The sequence below is a fragment of the Stomoxys calcitrans genome, chromosome 2, assembly GCF_963082655.1.
Source record: "Stomoxys calcitrans chromosome 2, idStoCalc2.1, whole genome shotgun sequence".
Lineage (NCBI taxonomy): Eukaryota > Metazoa > Arthropoda > Insecta > Diptera > Muscidae > Stomoxys > Stomoxys calcitrans.
Window position 1 is genome coordinate 175,966,626 of NC_081553.1, and position 20,187 is coordinate 175,986,812.

The window sequence follows — 20,187 nt, forward strand, 5'->3', positions numbered from 1 at the left end:
ACAATGACATAGGAAATGCTCCAACGTCTCATCATATTCCCCACATACCCTACACATGTTATCACTTGCCGCACCCATTTTACATAAGTGAGCTCGTAGTCCTATGTGTCCAGTTATGATACCAATAGCTATACCGACCTCCTTCTTGCTTCCTTTCAGTAATAGCCTCGTCTTCTCACGATCTGGATCCCCCATAGTATTTTCGCCGTCCTACCAACCGTTTCGCTGTTCCACAATGTTGCATGGGCATTCGTCGCCCACTCCCTTAACTCGAGCTGCGTCGACCCGAAAGGCTTAGGGTTAACTAAGTTTATTGACGTAGTCTTCTGGCCTTCACCGCCAAATCGTCTGCATTTTCATTTCCCCTCACTCCGTTATGGCCCGGCACCCAAACGATGCGGATTTAGCCATCCTCAGAGAAGGCGTTAATCTCCTTCTTACACTGCAAGACTGTTCGTGACCTTACCGTCCTGGTTGTTATTGCCCTTATGGCAATTTTACTGTCGGAAAAGATGTTCACACTCGACGTCGTCGCGTTAGAACCACACCACTTCACGCATTCCGTGATCGTCCGGATCTCCGCCTGCAGGACCGAATTATGGTCAGACAGTCTAAAACAGATCTCAGTCTCTTGGATCTCAATGTAAACCCCCAAGCCCACTCTGTCCTCTAGCTTTGATCCATCCTTGTAACATGATCTTCCAGATGGCAATACTAGGGTTCCGTCATTCCAAGACTGTGCCGCTGGCAACAGTGCCTCGCACTCCACCTCAAGGTTAATCTCAGGTATCCGATCGGAAACCTCTACCCTTCCTTTCAGGATTCCTATCGTCGCCTCGATTATACCGCGATGGTATGAGCTGCACCCATCCTCAATCCATTCTCCCATCGCCTTAAGTCACATAGCCGCAGTGGCTGTCTCTCACTTAATCTGTATGTCAATGGGTCGGATATCTAGAATAGTCTCCAGTGCCCTAGTAGGCGTCCCTCATCGCTCCGCCTATGCCAAGACAAAATGTTCTCTAAACCTGTTGTATGTTCCTTATATTACACTTTTTCTCCATAGCAGTCCACATAACTAGTAAGGCGTAATTAAGTATTGGTCTAATCACGCTCCTGTAGAGCCAGTGGACTATCCTCGGATTCAGGCCCCATTTCGAGCCTACGGCTCGTCTACATAGTGCCCAACATCTGTGAGCCTACTCAGTACGCTTCAGCGGGTAACTCGTCGGCTCCTTCTGCCTTGATGTTCTTCAGTCTGGTCACTGCTACATGGACCTCATTCTGACTAGGAGGTGAACATTCTATACCATCATCAGGGATTGGTTCTGCGGTATCCTCTTCGCCGCCAACGTTGGACTCTAGCAGTTGGATAAAATGTTCTTTCCATATCCCCAGCATGTTATCTGTGTCAGTTACCAGATTTCCTTCTTTGTCTCTGCAGGAGGATGTGCCTGCACCAAAGCCATCGGTTTGATGTTTAATTCTTTGGTAGAATTTCCAGACTTCATTCTGACTCCTGTACATCTCAATTCGCTCTCATTCACGTCTTTCCATTTCCTTTTTTTTCTGCGGAAAAGACGTTTCTCCTCTCTCCTTTTCTCCCTGGTACCTCTCCTTCATCTGGCGTGTTGCTACTGATTTCCAGGGTTGCACTCTTGGTCGCGGCATTTTCCATGGAGTGGGCAATAGTTTGCTACTGCGCCATTATATTATCGGAACAAGGAGTGCTTTCATCAAGCAGTTGGGTCAGTCGAGTGGAGTTATCCGTTGCCATCTGTTGTGTTTGCAGATTTTCAATGTCCAACTTCCGTGCAGTGTCAGATCGAATATTCCTCGCCATGTACAAACGGGTGCGAACCTTTGCTGCAACAAGGTAATGATCCGAATCTATATTCGCTCCACGGATCGATCGTACAGCTAACACGCTGGATGAATGCCTTCCATCTATCATAACGTGATCAATTTGATTCCTCGTGTTTTGATCGGGTGACAGCCATGTGGCTTTGTGAATATTTTTATGTTAAAAACATGTTTTTTGCTGCGGCGAAATCTACCAGCCTTAATCCATTACTGGACGTTATCTCGTGGAGGCTAAACTTTCCGACTATTGGACCAAAAATGTCTTCCTTCCCTATCTTCGCATTAAACTTCCCAGAACGATTTAAATATCATGGGCGGGCAGCGGTCATATTCTCTCTCTAGGCGCTCGTACAAAATATCCTTGGTCTGCTCGTCCTTGTCTTCCGTCGGGGCATGGGCACATATAAGGCTGATGTTGAAGAATTTGGCGTTTATGCGGATTGTGGCTAGCCTCTCATCCACCGGAGTAAAGCTGGAGACAAGGTGTTTCTGTCTCCGACTAAAAATCTCCCAGAACGATTTTAATATCATGGGCGGGGCAGCGGTCATATTCTCTCTCTAGGCGCTCGTAGAAAATATCCTTGGTCTGCTCGTCTTTGTCTTCCGTCGGGGCATGGGCAAAAATAACGCTGATGTTGAAGAATTTGGCTTTTTTTCGGTTTATGGCTAGCCTCTCATCCACCGGACTAAAGCTGGAGACAAGGTGTTTCAGTCTCCGACTAACGACAAATCCACAGCCAAATTCATACCTCGTGTTATGGCAGCTTTAGTATAGTTCGTCACCGCTTGGTGTTGTAGTGACGCAATTCCCAGTCCATCGCACATCCTGTAAGGCGGTAATATCTGCTTTGTACTTCTCCAATACATCCGCCAGCGCGTATACTACACCTTCTCTATAAAGAGTGCGGCCATTTCAGTTCCAGATCCGAAAATCATGGTCCTATTTTCGTTTGCGTGGGTCGTCAACGTTGGGGGGGTTGGTTTTTCTATTCCTTTGTTTCTCATGGTTTTCCCCGGACATGAACCGATACATCGGGGCTACACATACGAACTGGCGTTCCGAATAGGCATAACTCTCTTTTAATATTCTTCTTAAGTTTCTTATATTTCACCTATCCTTTGCCATTTCGCCTGCACTTCTTTGTTAAACCGGGGTATTACAATGGGCAAGCCTAGCCTCAGAAGAAGTAAAATACAGCTAGAAAGCTTTCAAGTTTTTGATAAATGGTAGACTAAAGGAACATGGCGCATGGAACAAGATAGCATTAAGCTCGCGGTGTGTAAACGACTCAAAGTTATTTCCTTTTATTTTAAATCCCCTTTTTATTCAATAATATTTTTTCTGTTTTATTTATAGTTAGAGTGCGACACGAAATTTTATTCGAAATACAGTCGGTTGCGTCAAGCAGCCCAGTACATTTCAAATAAGGTCTGAAATGTTTCCTATGTTCGTTCGCTCGCTCGTTACTCCTTTCATCGCTCTATAAGCATAGACTTCTTTCTAATCCCACGCATCAGATCAATTTTCACAAAATCAAAATAATTTTAACTGATTTTTTCGGAAACATTTTGCTAACCCTTCTCGTTCGTTCGTATTTGCCTTAAAAATAGTCATAGTTGATATCGTTCGTTAATTCCAGCTTTGAAAGTGTTAACAAATATGTTCTACCTTTTTTCAAAATATTTTGTTAAAGCCAAGTGAAGTGAAAGTCTTTGTGTGTATATAATGAATTGAAACATTTCCTTTGAACTGGATTGTTCTAAAATTTGCTTTAACAAATAACTGTGGAAACGGGAGCGTTTTCTTGGATTTTGGGCATGTTTTTTTTTTTAAATATGTTAAAAGCTTTTAATGAAGTTCATAAAACATAAGTATTGGCAATTGCTTACAATGTTTCTTTTTTGGTATTCCTCTAGATTCCCGGTTTGTCGGCGGTGAATAATTCAACTATCAGGATGTGGTATAAACTGAAACGTGTTATCAGGTTCTTCATGAATTACATCTATGTGGATGAACGATATTTTCCAAGGCGCACACAACCATTTACTGCCATCTACAGTTGCGATAAGGAATATCTGTGAGTATGAAGAACAACAAGTAAATATAGGGTAACATCGATTGGGCTGAATTTTGGCTGAACCACCAGAGATCTGCAGCGGTGTATCGCATTTGCGGTGCATCGCATATACACTTGTATTTTTGAATCAACGCAAGTAACGCAACCATTTAACTCTAATCAACGCAAAACGGCAACATAACGTTCAGGTTCAACAGGTTCGGAGAGCATATTGGCATAGGATCAAGTACTGAAGACTTTTCTAGATGTCTGACCCATTGACATACACATTAAGCCACTGCGGCAATGAGACTATAGGCGATTGCATAATGGACAGAGCATAGGAGAAAGACATGCCATCGCGGTGTAGTTGGGGTGACAATGGGAAACATGGATGGAATGGAAAAGGTTTCGCGTCGGATACCTGTGACGATATTTAAGGCCGAAGACGAGGCATTACTGTCAGCGATACGATTTTTGATAGGCGGAACCTTGTATTGCCATCTGGAAGTTCATGCTGCAAGGGTGAAATAAAGCTAGAGGATAGAGCAGGTGTCTACATTGAGGACCTAGATACAGAGATCTATTTTCGAATGCCTTAAAGGTGGAAGGATGATATAGCGAAGACATCTAGATTGAATATCTTTACGGATAGTAAACTATCCATCAGCCAGGACGGTAAAGTCATGAATAGAGATGGGTTTCTACCGGTAAATTCGGAATTTAATTAAACATAGCTGCTATATAGACCGATCTCCAGACTTAAAGTACTGAGGCAACAAATTTGTCATTTTTCTTCCGATTTCGATGAAATTTGGCACAGTGAGTTCTGGTAGAACCCTACCCATTTCTGTGGAGTCTGATCCAAATGCTCTATAGCCCGACAGCCCGATCTTCCACAATAGGGTATTAAGCTTATAAAGGGAGCATTTTTCACCCTATTTCAATAAAATTTGGCACAGCGAAGTATGGTAACCATCTAAACCTTTTTGTTAAATACCGTCCAGATCGGACCATTTTTGGATATGGCTGCCATATAGAGCGACCTCCCGATATAGAGTATTCAGCTCATAAAAGGAGCATTTTTCATCCGATTTCGATGAAATTAGAAACAGTGGGTTTTGGTACCTTCTAAACCTTTTTATTGAATATCGTAAATATTGGACCATATTTGGATATAGCTGCCATCCGATTTTAATGAAATTAAAAACAGTGCGTTTTGGTACTCTTCTTAACCTTTTTGTTGAATATCGTTAAGATCGGTCTATATGGCAGCCATATGCAAATATGGTCCGATTATGACGATATTCAACAAAAAGGTTTAGAGGGTTACCAAAACGCACTGTTTCTAATTTCATCAAAATCGGATGAAAAATGCTCCTTTTATGGGCTGCATACGCTATATCGGGAGATCGGTCTATATGGCAGTTATATCCAAATATGGTCCGATCTGGACGATATTCAATAAAAAGGTTTGGATGGTTGCCATACTTCCCTGTGCCAAAATTCATTGAAATAGGATGAAAAATGCTCCTTTTATAGGCTCAATACCCTATATCGGGAGATCGAGCGGTTGGTCTATAAGGCAGTTATATCCAAATTAGTCCGATTTGGACCACACTTCACGGAAATGGATAGGCGTCTGCCAGAACTCACTGTGCCAAATTTCATCGAAATCGGATGAAAAATGGCAAATTTATTGCCTCAGGTCTTTAAGTCTGGAGATCGGTCCATATAGCTGCTATATAAAACTAAATCCCGATTTTATGAAGTCAGAAGAACAGGTTTATATACAAAGAATACGAAATCATCAAACATTTTTTGGAAAATGTTACTATTCCCAATATATCTGCAAATTTATAAATACCCAGCTTTTGGGTATAAATGGGTAAATACCCGGTTATTTACTCATCGCCTATCTTTAGTCATGAACAATATTGGGGTGAATAAAGGAGATTACACGATCCACTACGTTTGGTTGCCGGCCCATAGCGAAGTAAGGGGAATTGAAAGGATAAACGAATTAGCCGTTGGGGCAAGAGCCAACAAGCCGATTACTGGCCTAGGGTTATACCCTCTTTTCAACCTAACCTAACCTACGGAATGGCTACATGATAATTGTTTTATAGACTGATCATTATTGTTATAATTGTTTACAATCCACCAAAAGTAATTGCTTTGGAGTTAATTTAACGAGAAAGTTATTAGAGAGTTCAAGCGTAATAATGTGATAGCGTTATATTTGGCTGTTGTTGGCGAACTTAAACATCTCAAAGTAAACAAAATGTTTGTGTATCGCACTATCAAATGGCTAAAGATCTGAAAGTATGAAAAGATGCAAAATGTATGGAAAAGCGAGCTCAATGTTAAACAAAAGCCATATGATCTTACAGCGAAGCAAAAAAAGTTAGACTCAAAAAAACAAAGGAGTTGCCTCGCTTCCACGAACGTGGTGAATTTCCGAAAATCGTGTTCTCTGACGAGAAAACTTTCCCGATGGAGTAAATCGTAAACTCTTAAAATGATCTATCTTAGGTGATGGTATGGGCAGCTGTGACCTTCTCTCCAATCGTTTTCATCGAGCCTGGCGTCAAAATAAATGCGACTTATAATCGGGAAAACATTTTGAAACTGCTTTGGATCCGAGGGCATGCAAACATTTCGGTCGTGCACGTACACAAGAACGTACCAAAAAGATTCGGTACCATCACATGAAGCATGTGTTAACCAATGTAAACATCATGTTCTGCATTTCATTTCGTCCATACAGTGGCTCTCGAATTCGCCAGTTGCCAGTCCAATAGACTTTTCTTTTTGAGCTATTTTAGAGAGCAAGGTAAGGGCTAAAACAAGTAAAAGGGTGTTAAGTTCGGCCGCGCCGAATCTTAGGAACCCACCACCATGGATTCTGCTAAAATATGGGAGCTATATCTGGTTATAGACCGTTTTGAACCATACTTGGCACAGTTGTTGAAAGTCATAACAGAACAGAACACGCAAAATTTCAGACAAATTGGATAAAAATCGCGGCTTGCAAGGGCTCAAGAAGTCAAATCGGGATATCGGTTTATATGGGAGCTACATCATGTTCTTGACATATTAAGAGCGTGCTTGACACAGTTGTTGGAAGTCATAACAGAACACTGTGTGCAAAATTTCAGCCAAATCGAACAAAAATTGCGGCTTGTAAGGACTCAAGAAGTCAAATCGGGAGATTGGTTTATATGGGAGTTATATCAAGCTAAAGACCGATTTGGACCGTACTCGGCACAGTTGTTGGAAGTCATAACAGAACACTGTGTGCAAAATTTCAGCCAAATCGGATGAAAATAGCGGGTTCCAGGGGCTCAAGAAGTCAGATCAGGAGATCGGCTTATATCGGAGTTATATCAGGTTATAGACCGATTTCGACCGTACTTGGTACAGCTGTTGGAAGTTTTAACAGAACATTACGTGCCAAATTTCAGCCAAATCGGACAAACATTTTTGCTTCAGGGGCTCAAGAAGTCAAATCGAGAGATCGGTTTATATGGGAGCGGTTATCAGCCCAAAATAACCTCTAAGCAGTCAAGTAGCAGAGCGCCAATCTGAAAGAAGTTCTTTGGGAGTTCATACTCGTAGTAGCTGGTATCCCAATTGGGGGTATAGTGGGCCCAAGAAGGACTTGTGGGACTTTAAAAACACAATAAACAATGTGGATCTCTGGGTAAAAGCTTGAAAAAAGTTTAGGAAATATTTAAGTCTATAATGCCACTTAAGGTGGTAGCGAAGTACACGGGACCAGCCTGTAAGTTATATGCTCTTATTTCTTTTTCCCTTTCTTACACGTATTACAGGTTCGATATACAACAAGATAACTTCTTTACACCCGCTATTCGATCACGCATAGTTCAATTTATTTTGGATCGTCAACGGTTTGGATCGTCGGAGGGGAATGAAGTCGAAATTACATTTGGTATTGACCGTTTAGTGGCCAGTAACACTTATTGTGCTGCCTATCCATTACATGATGTAAGTAATACCACACACATATCAATTGTTTGTCTATATCTTAAAATTTCGCGATTTTCTTCTCTTTGCAGGGTGAAGTTACGGAGAAGAACACAATGCGCCATACCCTTTACACACATTGGGCTTCCATACGGAAATGGTATCGTTATCAACCGTTAGACTATATTAAGGAATACTTTGGTGTCAAAATAGGATTATACTTTGCATGGCTGGGTTTTTATACCTACATGTTGTTGTTGGCTTCCGTGGTGGGTCTTGTATGTTTCACATATTCATTGTCAACCCTCAAGCACTTTGAACCTGCGTAAGTATTGGCAAATATTCATCAGTGGAAAACAAGAACAGACGAAGTTGATAAAAGAACAGAACCACTAGGCTTATACATGAGCAAAAAACAACAAAAAAGGAAAAACAAAAAGTAACAAGTAAAAAGGCATTAAGTTCGGCCGGGCAGAACTTTGGATACCCACCACTTCGGGTATATATGAAAACCCCCTTTAAATTATGCACCCAAATTCGAAACGGATATTGAGTGGGCAAATAAATATAAGTCACTGTAGAATTTTGTATTTCAAATTTCAACGAATTCTTTTATGGGCTTTAGACCTTTAATCGGCACATCGGTCTATATGACAGTTATATCTAAATACAGTCCGATCTTTACCATATTTGGGTCGGATAGCGGGTGGCCTTAAACTAAGAGAACTAAGACTATCTACTGTTTCAAATTTCAAGGAAATCGGACAATAAATAGAGCTTTTATGGGCTTCAGACCCTCTATCGGCAGATCGGTCTATATGACAGCTATATCTAAATATAGTCTGGTCTGAATCACATTTGGGTCCTATAGTAGGAGGCGTAAAACTACTCAATGTTTAAAATTTTAGCGAACTAGGTTAAAAAATAAAGCTTTAAACCCTATATCTGGAGATCGGTTTATATGGCAGCTATACCTAAATGTAGTCCTATTTGATCCATATTTAGGTCCGATATCAGGAGGCTTAAGATAATAATAATAAAGCTTTTAAGGGCTTCAGAGCCTTTATCGGCAGATCGACAGCTATATCTAAATATAGTCCGATCTGAAGCATATTTGGGTCTTATGTTAGGAAGCGTAAAACTTCTTCCTGTTTGAAATTTCAGCGAAATCGGTTTAAAAGTAAAGCTTTCATCGGCTTTAGACCCTTAATCGGGAGATCGGTCTATATGGCAGCTACATCTAAATATAGTCCGATCTGAACCATATTTGGGTCCTATGTTAGGAGGCGTAAAAATACTAAATTTTTCAAATTTTAGCGAAATCGGTTAAAAAAATTAAGCTTTTATGTGCTTTAGACCCTTTTGTCTGGAGATCAGTCTATTTGGCAGCTATGCCTAAATATAGTCCGATTTGATCTATATTTAGGTCGGATATTAGGAGGCTTAAGATAACCTTCTGTTTAAAATTTCAACGAAATTTGGTAATAAATAATGATTTTATGGGCTTCCGACCCTTTATCGGCAGATCGGTATATATGACATGGACCATATTCGAGTCAAATGTTGGGAGGCCTAAAACTAATCACCGTTTCAAATTTTAGTGAAATCGGATGAAAAATAAAGCATTTATGGGAAAACCGGTATATAAAGTCCACCACCTCGGGTATATATGTAAACCACCTTTAGCCATAATCCGGTAATTCCAAGACCTCAAATCGAGAGATCGATATATATGGCAGCTATATCCAAATCTGAACGGATCTGTGTCATATTGCAGAAGTATGTTGAGGGGCCTTACATAACTCACTGTCCCAAATTTCGGCGACATCGGACACTAAATGCGCCTTTTATTGCCCCAAAACCTTAAATCAAGAGATCCTTTAATGTGGCAGCTATATCCAAATCTGGACCGATCTGTGCCATATTGCAGAAGTATGTTGAGGGGCCTTACATAACTCACTCTCCCAAATTTCGGCGACATCGGACACTAAATGCGCCTTTTATTGCCCCAAAACCTTAAATCAAGAGATCCTTTTATGTGGCAGCTATATCCAAATCTGGACCGATCTGTGCCATATTGCAGAAGTATGTTGAGGGGCCTTACATAACTCACTGTCCCAAATTTCGGCGACATCGGACACTAAATGCGCCTTTTATTGCCCCAAAACCTTAAATCAAGAGATCCTTTTATGTGGTAGCTATATCCAAATCTGGACCGATCCGTGCCATATTGCAAAAGTAAGTCGAGGTGCTTAACTTAACTCACTTTCCCTAATTTCGGCGACATCGGACAATAAATGCGCTTTTATGGGCCCAAGACCTTTAATCGAGAGATCGGTCTATATGGCAGCTATATCCAAATCTGGACCGATCTGGGCCAAATTGAAGAAGGATGTCGAAGGGCCTAACACAACTAACTGTCTCAAATTTCCGCATAATCCTATAATAAATGTGGCTTTTATGGGCCTAAGACCCTAAATCAGCGGATCGGTCTATATGGGGGCTATATCAAGGTATAGTCCGATATAGCCCATCTTCAAACTTAACCGCTTATAGACAAAAAAAAAATTTGTTCAAAGTTTCAGCTCAATATCTCTATTTTTAAAAACTGTAGCGTGACTTCAACATACAGACGGACGGACGTGGTTAGATCGTCTTAGATTTCTACGCTGATCAAGAATATATATACTTTATAAGGTCGTAAATGGATATTTCGATGTGTTGCCAACGGAATGACCACTGTTGGTGGGTATAAAAACAAGAAAAAGTTCGGCCTGGCTGAATCTTGGGAACCTACCAACATGGATTCTGCTAAAATATAGGAACTATATGTGGTTATAGACCGATCTGGACCGTACTTGGTACAGTTGTTGAGAGTGATAAACGAACACTATGTGCAAATTGCGGCTTCCAGGGGCTCAAGTAGTCAAATCGGGAGACCGATTTATATGGGAGCTATATCAGGTTATTGACCGACTTGGACCTTACTTGACACATTTGTTGGAACTCATAATAGAACACTATGTGCAAAACCGGATGAAAATTGTGGCTTCCAGAAGCTCAAGAAGTCAAATCGGGAGATCGGTTTATATGTGAGCTATATCAGGCTTTTGACCGATTTGAACCGTACTTGGTAGCTATATCAGGTTCTTGACCGATTTGAACTGTATTTGTTACAGTTATTAGAAATCCTTACAGAACTCCATGTGCAAAATGTCAGCAATATCGGATGAAAATTGGGGCTTTCAGGGGCTCAGGAAGTCAAATCTGGAGATCGGTTTATATAGCTATATCAGGATCTTGACCGATGTGGACGGGGTACTTGGCGCAGTTGTTGAAAGTCAAATTGCTGCTTCCAGGTGCTCAAATTGCTGTTTCCAAGGGCTCAACAAGTAAATCCGGAGATCGGTTTATATGGGAGCTATATCCGATTCTGAACCGTTATGGCTCATTTGCAATCCCCAACGACCTACATCAATATAAAGTATCTAGGCAAAGTTTCAAGCGGCTAGTTTTAGGCGTTCGACCATTATCGTGATTTCGACAGACGGACGGACATAGCTAGATCGACTGTCGAGATGATCAAAAATATATATATTGTACTTTATGGGGTCCTAGATCAATACTTCGAGGTGTAACAAACGGAATGACTAGATAGACACTTGCCACGTATATCGAAGGTTGTAAAACAAATCACTTTTTCAAATTTCAGTAAGATAAGCTAAAAAATGCGCCTTTTACGGGCTCAAGACAATAAGTCTGGAGATTGAGAGAGTCTTTATGACAGCAATATCTAAATATGGACCGACCGGGACCTATTTTGCACAAATGTCGAGTTGGTTTACATAAATTAAAATGCAAATTTGCTTACGAACAAGGGACTTACTTTTTACATATCAATGAGGGCTGTCCGATTCAGGGTTAGGCTCAATAGCAATGTCCCTCCCTTATTTAGCCGAATCCGAACCACACCTTTTTGGCTTCTATGTGTGGCATAGAAATTCACAAGTCACGCCTTAGTGAGTGGATAATCCGTGTATAATTTTTTCTTATATTTTCCCATGATTTGAACCACGGAGGAGGCGGACATGCTAATTTCTGCACCATGGTGGCTTTTAAGGACTCGAAAGATTTAAATATTATTTTAATTCCGCCGCCCTCGGATAGTTAAACACTTAAGAAAATAACCTTTTCATTTTCAAGATTTTTGCATGTTAGGGCGAAGATCATGAAATTTTATAATATCTGCTTGTTTCTCTTTCGAGACGAGCTCAATGATCGGAGTTTTTTCTTTCAAATGGTTTAGAATTACTCAACAGCCATATTCTGGGTGAAGTCTACAAGGGCCGTACGTTGGTATGTTGCACTTGTGCCAAATTTATTGCGAAAACGCCTCTATGATACAAATACCACATTAACCACGCCCGACAACCCGGTCTATTAGCTGAACTTTTCCCAATGCATGTGTTTTTGTGTAATGCCAGATTTATTTGTCAGCCACAATTACACTACTCCCATGGTATACACGCGATTCTGTGCATCTGCTGGAAGTTGTATTGATGGCTTCGTACACTAGACAACCATTTCCATTTGCAAAGAAAAATCTCCGATCATTGAGCTCATCTCGAATGAGAAACAAACACAAAATATATATATATATTTTTTTAATTCTCTAGCAAAGAACTATGCAATACCCAGAGAAACCTCACCATGTGTCCCCTATGTGAATGGTGTGATTTTTGGGATTTGAAAGAGACCTGTTTTTATGCTAAGATATCCTATTTAATCGACAATCCCAGCACGGTGTTTTTTGCGGTGTTTATGTCTTTTTGGGCAACACTCTTCCTAGAACTGTGGAAACGTTATTCGGCGGAGATAACACATCGCTGGGATCTAACGGGCTTCGATGTGCACGAGGAGCATCCACGACCTGAATATATGGCCAAACTAAAGCGTCAACCTGTAACAAAGGATTTTGTTACGGATATGGAAGTACCTGTAGCGCCATTTTGGCGCATGAGATTGCCGGCTGCGGTTTTTAGCTTCTCCGTGGTTTTACTTCTAGTCTCTCTAACTTTTGTGGCTGTATTAGCTGTCGTGGTATACCGTATGAGTACCATGGCTACATTGACAACACTTCCTAATCCCATGAATACCTCACGTGCTATAGTTGTGGCCACCTCATCAGCAGCCTTTCTGAATTTATGTTTTCTTTACGTACTTAACTATGTAAGTGTATCAAGTGCAACATTTTCCATCCCAGCATTATACATCTAGGAATTATTTTGATTCCTTTCAGGCTTACAATCGTTTAGCGGAATATCTCACCGAACTGGAAATGTGGCGCACACAAACACAATTTGACGATTCTCTAACACTGAAGATGTATCTTTTGCAATTTGTCAATTATTATGCTTCCATATTTTATGTGGCATTCTATAAAGGCAAATTTATTGGTCGACCTGGTGCTTATTCATATTGGTTTAATTATCGCCAGGAAGAGGTATGGTGTTAATACAGCTCTGTTTTAATTTTCCTTTTACTTATCAAATTTTATTTTTAGTGCTCCTCCGGTGGCTGTCTGACTGAACTTTGCATTCAACTTGCCATTATCATGATAGGCAAACAAGCTTTCAACACCATCTTGGAGGTTATAATGCCTTCAATTTGGCGCAAAATAGGCGCAATACGTGTTGGCCTTTCAAAGCTTTTCTATCCCAAGGAATATGAAAAACACAAGGATACCGAAAGATGGGTGCGAGATTTGAAGCTATTAGACTGGGGACCACGTAGTTTATTTCCAGAATATTTGGAAATGGGTAAGCAAAATGATAATATTCTGTACTGCTCTAGTTTTCAAATCCAGCTTAGAATGCTAAGATAATCAAGCCATGTACTTGTCAGTCGTAACCTGCAACGTGATGGTGTAAATTTTGCCCAAGAACAGTTCATAAAGGTACAATATGGATACTACTCTCATATCAATGACTGCTGTTATATTCAAACTAAGCTCAATGATTAGGGACCTTTTTTTATTGTCGATTCCAAACGACGTGCCGCAGGGCGACACCACGTTGTAGAGAAGTTTTAAACTGTTTGGTTTGGATAAGTGAGGTTAGGTTGAAAAGTGAGGTTAGGTGGATAAGTGAGGTTAGGTTGAAAAGGTTAGGTTGCCACTATGGCCATACACCTAGGCCCTTGATCGGTTTGTTGCCTTCAATAGACAACATATACCAGACCCAAACGATGTGCATACTATTTTGGTACACAATTTATTAAGCACTTAAACTAGAAACAAAGCGGGAAGGAGCACCCACCGTTCAGATCTGAACTACAACTTTTCAGAAAACGTTGCCTAAGTCATAAGAAGAGTTAAGCCGGTAAAAGCTATGAGTCCCGATGGAATATCAATGCTGATGCTCAAGCAATTGCGAGAAGTGGGAATGAAATACCGGACGGATATCCTAAATAGGTCCATCTTCACCCTGGTTATTGCAGATATATGGAAGATAGGTCGAGTGGTCCCTATTATAAAGCCGTTAAGCCTGCAGACCAAAAAGAGTCATACAGGCCAATCTCTCTCTTGTCCCCTATCACAAAGCCACTTGCGGCGCTGCTCCTACCTCTGCTCAGATCGTCTCTGATCGCAATAGATAATAAACACGGATTCCGTTTAAATTGCAAAACACATTGACGAAATCTACAAACTTGTCAGAAAGTGTCACTAAGGACCATCAGGATTTCACCAAATAGCGAGCACGGACCATCTACACGAGGAGACTAAGATCCTTAGGGTTAAGGACCACTGTGAACTTCTATCTTAACAGTTTCTCCTGGGCTGCCATCAAGATAACCACCCGAACTTTCGGATCACCGGTCTGGCCGGAACGCAGTCCGCCAACACCTTACAATCCCAATGCAGCCAGATGTACGTACAGGATTGACCCGATGGAATCCTTCATCAGCAAGGGCCGCCGCGTATAACACACTGCTACAACAACAACAACCTTACAGTTCCGCTAACAGCTGTCTCAGAATATCCACCAAGATGCAGTAACAAGTGCGACCTTATCATGCCAACCGAATATAGTCTTTAATGGGCGCCCATCGCTCATTGCTCATGATGAGAAAGTCCTGCCCAGGAGGTACAAAACTACTCTGTCTCAACTGAGATCCGGATGATGTAACAGAGTGAACTCGTATCGTTTAAGGTTAGACGATACCGTTACATATGTCTGTCCTGAGTGTCGCTCCTATTCTGCATAAGTGCTTCCCTAGTCCTACGATTTAAAGACCATTCGCTCGCCCTTACTCCGCTTCAGCCCAGCAACAAAGTGATGCGCATCGTGGCATCCTCAGAGAAGACGTTAATCTTCTTCTACATTCCAAGACTTTTCGAGACTTTACCGTCCTGGTTGTTATAGCCCGAACAGCCAGTTTTCAATGCATAAAGTTGTTCACACTCGACGACCTCTCGTAAATATCATACCACCTTACCACGGCAGAGATCACTTGTGATCTCGTGATTCACGGCACAAAAACCATCACAGTAGTTCTCGCAGCATTCATCTGCGATCCAAACCTGGCATGTTCGTCGGCCACTTTGTTTCTGGTCACCCCCTGTTGGTCCGGGATACACCACAATCTGACAACAGATCCCAAACTACTGAGACGCACATATAACAGGGCCGCCGTTCCTGAACAAAGATTATATTAAAGGCCTGTTCGAGACTTTACCGTCCTGGTTGTTATAGCCCGGACAGCCAGTTTTCTATGCATAAAGTTGTTCACACTCGACGACCTCTCGTAAATATCATACCACCTTACCACGGCAGAGATCACGTGTGATCTCGTGATTCACGGCACAAAAACCATCACAGTAGTTCTCGCAGAATCCATCTGTGATCCAAACCTGGCATGTTCGTCAGCCACTTTATTTCTGGTCACCCCTTGGCGGCCCGGGACACACCACAATCTTAAACTACTCAGATACACACATAACAGGGCATCCATTCCTGTCACATCATCCTGAAACGCAGAAGTCTATGTGAATCCCTAACTCCTTACCTCAACGGCCTTCCGCACAATGTCCAAATCCGATGAGCGTCACGTTCGTGACTTTATTAGTCCTCATTATACAAAAGGTCTCATACAAAGTATCGCATTCAAGGCTTCCTTCGGAGCACTTCTCCTCGCCCTACTCAGCACCGCTTAGATACCCTTCACCTTCTTCAGCAAACTGCGAAGACTCACCCACTCTAGGACCCAATAGCACACTAGAGCTCCATAGGTGAGAATCGGTCTAACCACAGCAGTGTCCAGCCAGTGGGCTGCCCCTGCTTTACTTACTTACTTTAATTGGCTATGACAGAACATTAGTTCCACTAGCCGAATATAGAATATCGTTCCAAGCGTTTCGATCTTCTGCGCTCATCTTATAATCATACCAAGTTTCGAGGTGTCTCCCACCACTTGATCTTTCCATCGGGCTTTTTGTGGTCCCGGTTTGCGTGTACTACCGTGTTTGCCTTCAAAAGACTCCTTTGCTGGAGCTTCTTCATCCATTCTGACAACGCAGTCGTTGTATTTTGATACGTGTCGTGGTTTATACGACGCCTATATTCTCCATTAACGCAAACTGGTCCATATATTTGACGAAGAATCTTTCGCCCAAACACTGCCTCATCTGTTTTCAGTGCTCGCCTGCCCCTGCTTTAAGTCTCCGAATCCTCCCTATCGTGTTGCGACACGAGTAGAGCGCACTTAGTCCCGTTTGACATGTCCTTAAAGTCCCTTTTTCAGTTAAAATTCTGGTAAAAAATAAAGCCCAGGTATTTTGCTTATCGAGAGAGCGACAGCTCTACTCAATCCAAAACCGGTCCACTTAACTTGCCGTACCTACCCCGCGATGGTAGAAAGAAAGCGACCGCCAATAATAATGACAACGTTATCAGCATAGGCTCTCTCACCACATTTCGTGGGTTAGTACCAACACTAATAAGCGGGGCGAAGCCCTGGCAGAGTTCTTGAATACTGACGACCTAATAACACTTAATATTGGTATCACGGCTACCTTTTTTAATAGGATTAGGGAGGAGGTATTAGAGGTGACGATATGTTCGGAAAATCTAATCGATGAGGTTCAGGATTGGATGGTCTCCATGGAACACTCTTTTTCTGACCATCGCTACATTAGGTTTAGAATAGCACGGCCAGCGCCGAATCCGATAAGCTTCCGGAATAAGTTGAAAACTAACTGGACAAAAATCGGAAGGGTACTAAGAAGAAGACTTGGGCAAGATAATTTAGATTGTCCAAGCATAGAAGATATTGACGAAAATCTCAACAGGATTACGACTGCACTGATAGGGTCCTTCGAAGATAGTTGTCCTCTTCGGGAAAGGAAATCAGCACAAGTAAAACCCTGGATGACCGGGAAGATTTGCAATATTGGGAAAGAGGTCCGCAGACTTTTTAAAAAGTCGTAAAAAAGCGGAAGTTTATTGGGATGTGTATTACACACGGCTCAAGGAATACAATAAAATTACCAGAGCGGCAAAACGTGCCTCCTGTAAGCTTTTCTGAGAACAGGTCGATAGCGTTAATGACACCGCCAAAATGAAAAATGTCTCTTAAAAACCCATGTCCAAACTGAAACTTTAGTAGACGACATGGTAGTGAGAGCATAAACAACGGAGGACATGTTGAGACTTTTGATGAAACCCCATTTTCCACAGTATACCAAGGGACTCACTAAGACACCGGAATCTTGGAATAATAACTTTGATCGAAGGTTTATAATTACGAAATTTATAATGGAGAAAGTGGTACAGGGTACGCCACAGGGGGGCATTTTTTGGTCGCTCCTATGGGTGACCAACCTATTACGGATGCTGACTGAGAAGTGGTTTGAACCCGTCTGCTACGCAGACGATGTTATAATACTTCTAAGCGGTAAAGTTCCGAACGAGCTGTGCAGAAGGGCCGAAAAGGTCTTGCATATGGCATATGACTGGGCTAGACTCAGAGGTCTCAATGTTAACCCAGAGAAGGCTGAAATATGCCTGTTCATAAGGAAGACGAAGGTGGGCCAATTTAATGCACCACGTTACCTCAATAAGACGATTTCGATATCTGACAAGGTCAGATGATCTTGGACAGGAAACTGAATTGGTAGTATCACATTCAGGAGCGTACTGAGCAGGCTCACAGATGTTGGGCGCTATATAGACGGGCAGTAGACTTGAAATGGGGCCTGAATCCGAGGATAGTACACTGGCTCTGCAGGAGCGTGACTAGGCCCATACTTAGGTACTCCTCAGTAGTTTGGTGGACTGCGATGGAGAAAAAGTTCAACATAGGGACCATACAAGAGACCATACCGATCGGATACCTGAGATGATGCGAGGCACTGCTGCCATCGGCACAGTCTTGGTTTGACGGAACCTTAGTATTGCCATCTGGAAGATCATGTTACACGTATGGATCAAAGCTAGAGGACAGAGTGGGCCTGATGGTTTACATTGAGAACCCAGAAACTGAGATCTGTTTTAGATTGCCTGACCATTATACGGTCCTGCAGGCGGAAATTCGGGCTATCACGGAATGCGTTGTGTGGCGCTAACGCGAGGACGTCGAATGTGAACATCAATAACAATCAGGACGGTAAGGTCACGAACAGTCTTGCAGTGTAAGAAGGAGATTAACGCCTTCTCTGAGGATGGCAAAATCCGCATCGTTTGGGTGCCAAAACGGAGTAATGGGAAATGAAAGGGCAGACGATTTGGCGGTGTAGGCCAGAGAACTGCCGTCAATAAACTTGGTTAACCAGAAGCCTTTCGGTGGGACGACGAAAATCCTATGGGGGTTATCCAGATCGTGAGAAGACGACGCTATTACTGAAAGGAAGCAAGAAGGAGGCCAGGACTATGAGCTCACTTATGAAAAACCGGTGCGGCAAGTGATAGCATGTGTAGGCAAGCGGGGAAGATGATGAGACGTTGGAAAATTTCCTTTGTCATTGCCCGGCTTTTGCGTCTAACAGATACCGGCACTTAGTTGAAGACAACACCAGACATGGACCAACTTAGGGGAGTGGTATTGAAAACAATTATGGATTTTGTAAGTAGTACGAAATTCCTAACTTGAAATATTCTTATTAGAGGTTACTTACTGTACATGGCACAGCTGTTGAAAGTCATAACAGAACACTACATGCATTCCAGCCAAATCGGACAAAAATTTTTGCTTCCACTGACTCAAGAAGTCAAATCGGTAGATCGGTTTATATGGGAGCTATATCTAAATCTGAATTGATATGGCCCATTTACGACCTACATCAATATTAAGTATGTGCAAAATTTCAAGCGGCTAGCTTTACGAGTTCGACTGCTATCATGATTCCGACAGATAGACGGACGGACGGACATGGTTATTTCGAATCAGAACGTCGAGATATATATTTTATGGGGTCTTAGATGAATATTTCGAGGTGTTACAAACGGAATGACTGGTTTAGTATACCCCCATCCTATGGTGGTGGGTATAAAAATGCTTTGACATTATGCTTTTTAAAAATCCTAATAAATATACTCTTCTATTTCTTCAATTCGTTTTAGTTCTTCAATATGGATTTGTAACAATTTTTGTTTCTGCCTTTCCACTGGCCCCATTTTTCGCCTTGTTGAATAATATTTTGGAAATGCGTTTGGATGCCAAGAAACTATTGACCCATCATCGGCGACCGGTGTCGCAGAGAGTTCGTGACATTGGAGTATGGTATCGAATATTGGATTCTATAGGGAAACTAAGTGTCATAACAAATGTAAGTGTATGCAGAGTCTTCAAATAATTTGGTTTGGTTTTATTGGTTAACACAATGGTTGTTGTTGTTGTTTTATTTTATTCTAGGGATTCATTATAGCCTTCACTTCGGAGTTAATACCACAGTGGGTTTATCGCTACTACGAGAATGATGATGGTAGCTTAAAAGGTTACATGGACTTCACTCTTTCCTCATTTAACACTAGTGAATACGATCTCACACGCAGTCTGGCAGCAAAATATCCCAACATGACCACCTGTTTGTAAGTAGTAGCCAAAATGTGTATTCATTTAGATAATTTTTATTTAATAAAGTTTTTTCTGCCTTTTTTTGGTTTTGGTTTTCAGATATACAGATTTTCGCGAACCACCTACCTCGAAAAATAGATACAAATTAAGTAATACCTTCTACATAATATTAGCCTGTCGTTTGTGTTTTGTGGTTCTCTTTGAG

The 20,187-nt window shown here is 41.7% G+C and overlaps 1 protein-coding gene across 4 annotated transcripts in view; it reads left to right on the top strand.

Moving 5' to 3' along the window:
- The window catches only part of LOC106089262 (anoctamin-2), a 74,056-nt gene that overhangs the window by 35,515 nt on the left and 18,354 nt on the right, over positions 1–20,187 (top strand). For 3 of the 4 annotated variants that reach the window (XM_013255075.2, XM_059362404.1, XM_013255079.2), the window contains 10 exons: positions 3,221–3,292; positions 3,781–3,941; positions 7,757–7,931; positions 8,003–8,235; positions 12,587–13,139; positions 13,210–13,413; positions 13,474–13,729; positions 19,529–19,734; positions 19,821–19,996; positions 20,082–20,187. In XM_013255075.2, coding sequence (XP_013110529.1) covers positions 3,221–3,292; positions 3,781–3,941; positions 7,757–7,931; positions 8,003–8,235; positions 12,587–13,139; positions 13,210–13,413; positions 13,474–13,729; positions 19,529–19,734; positions 19,821–19,996; positions 20,082–20,187 — 2,142 coding nt within the window. The remainder of the gene's footprint in view (positions 1–3,220; positions 3,293–3,780; positions 3,942–7,756; positions 7,932–8,002; positions 8,236–12,586; positions 13,140–13,209; positions 13,414–13,473; positions 13,730–19,528; positions 19,735–19,820; positions 19,997–20,081) is intronic. The other variant, XM_013255077.2, reaches the window with a different exon arrangement.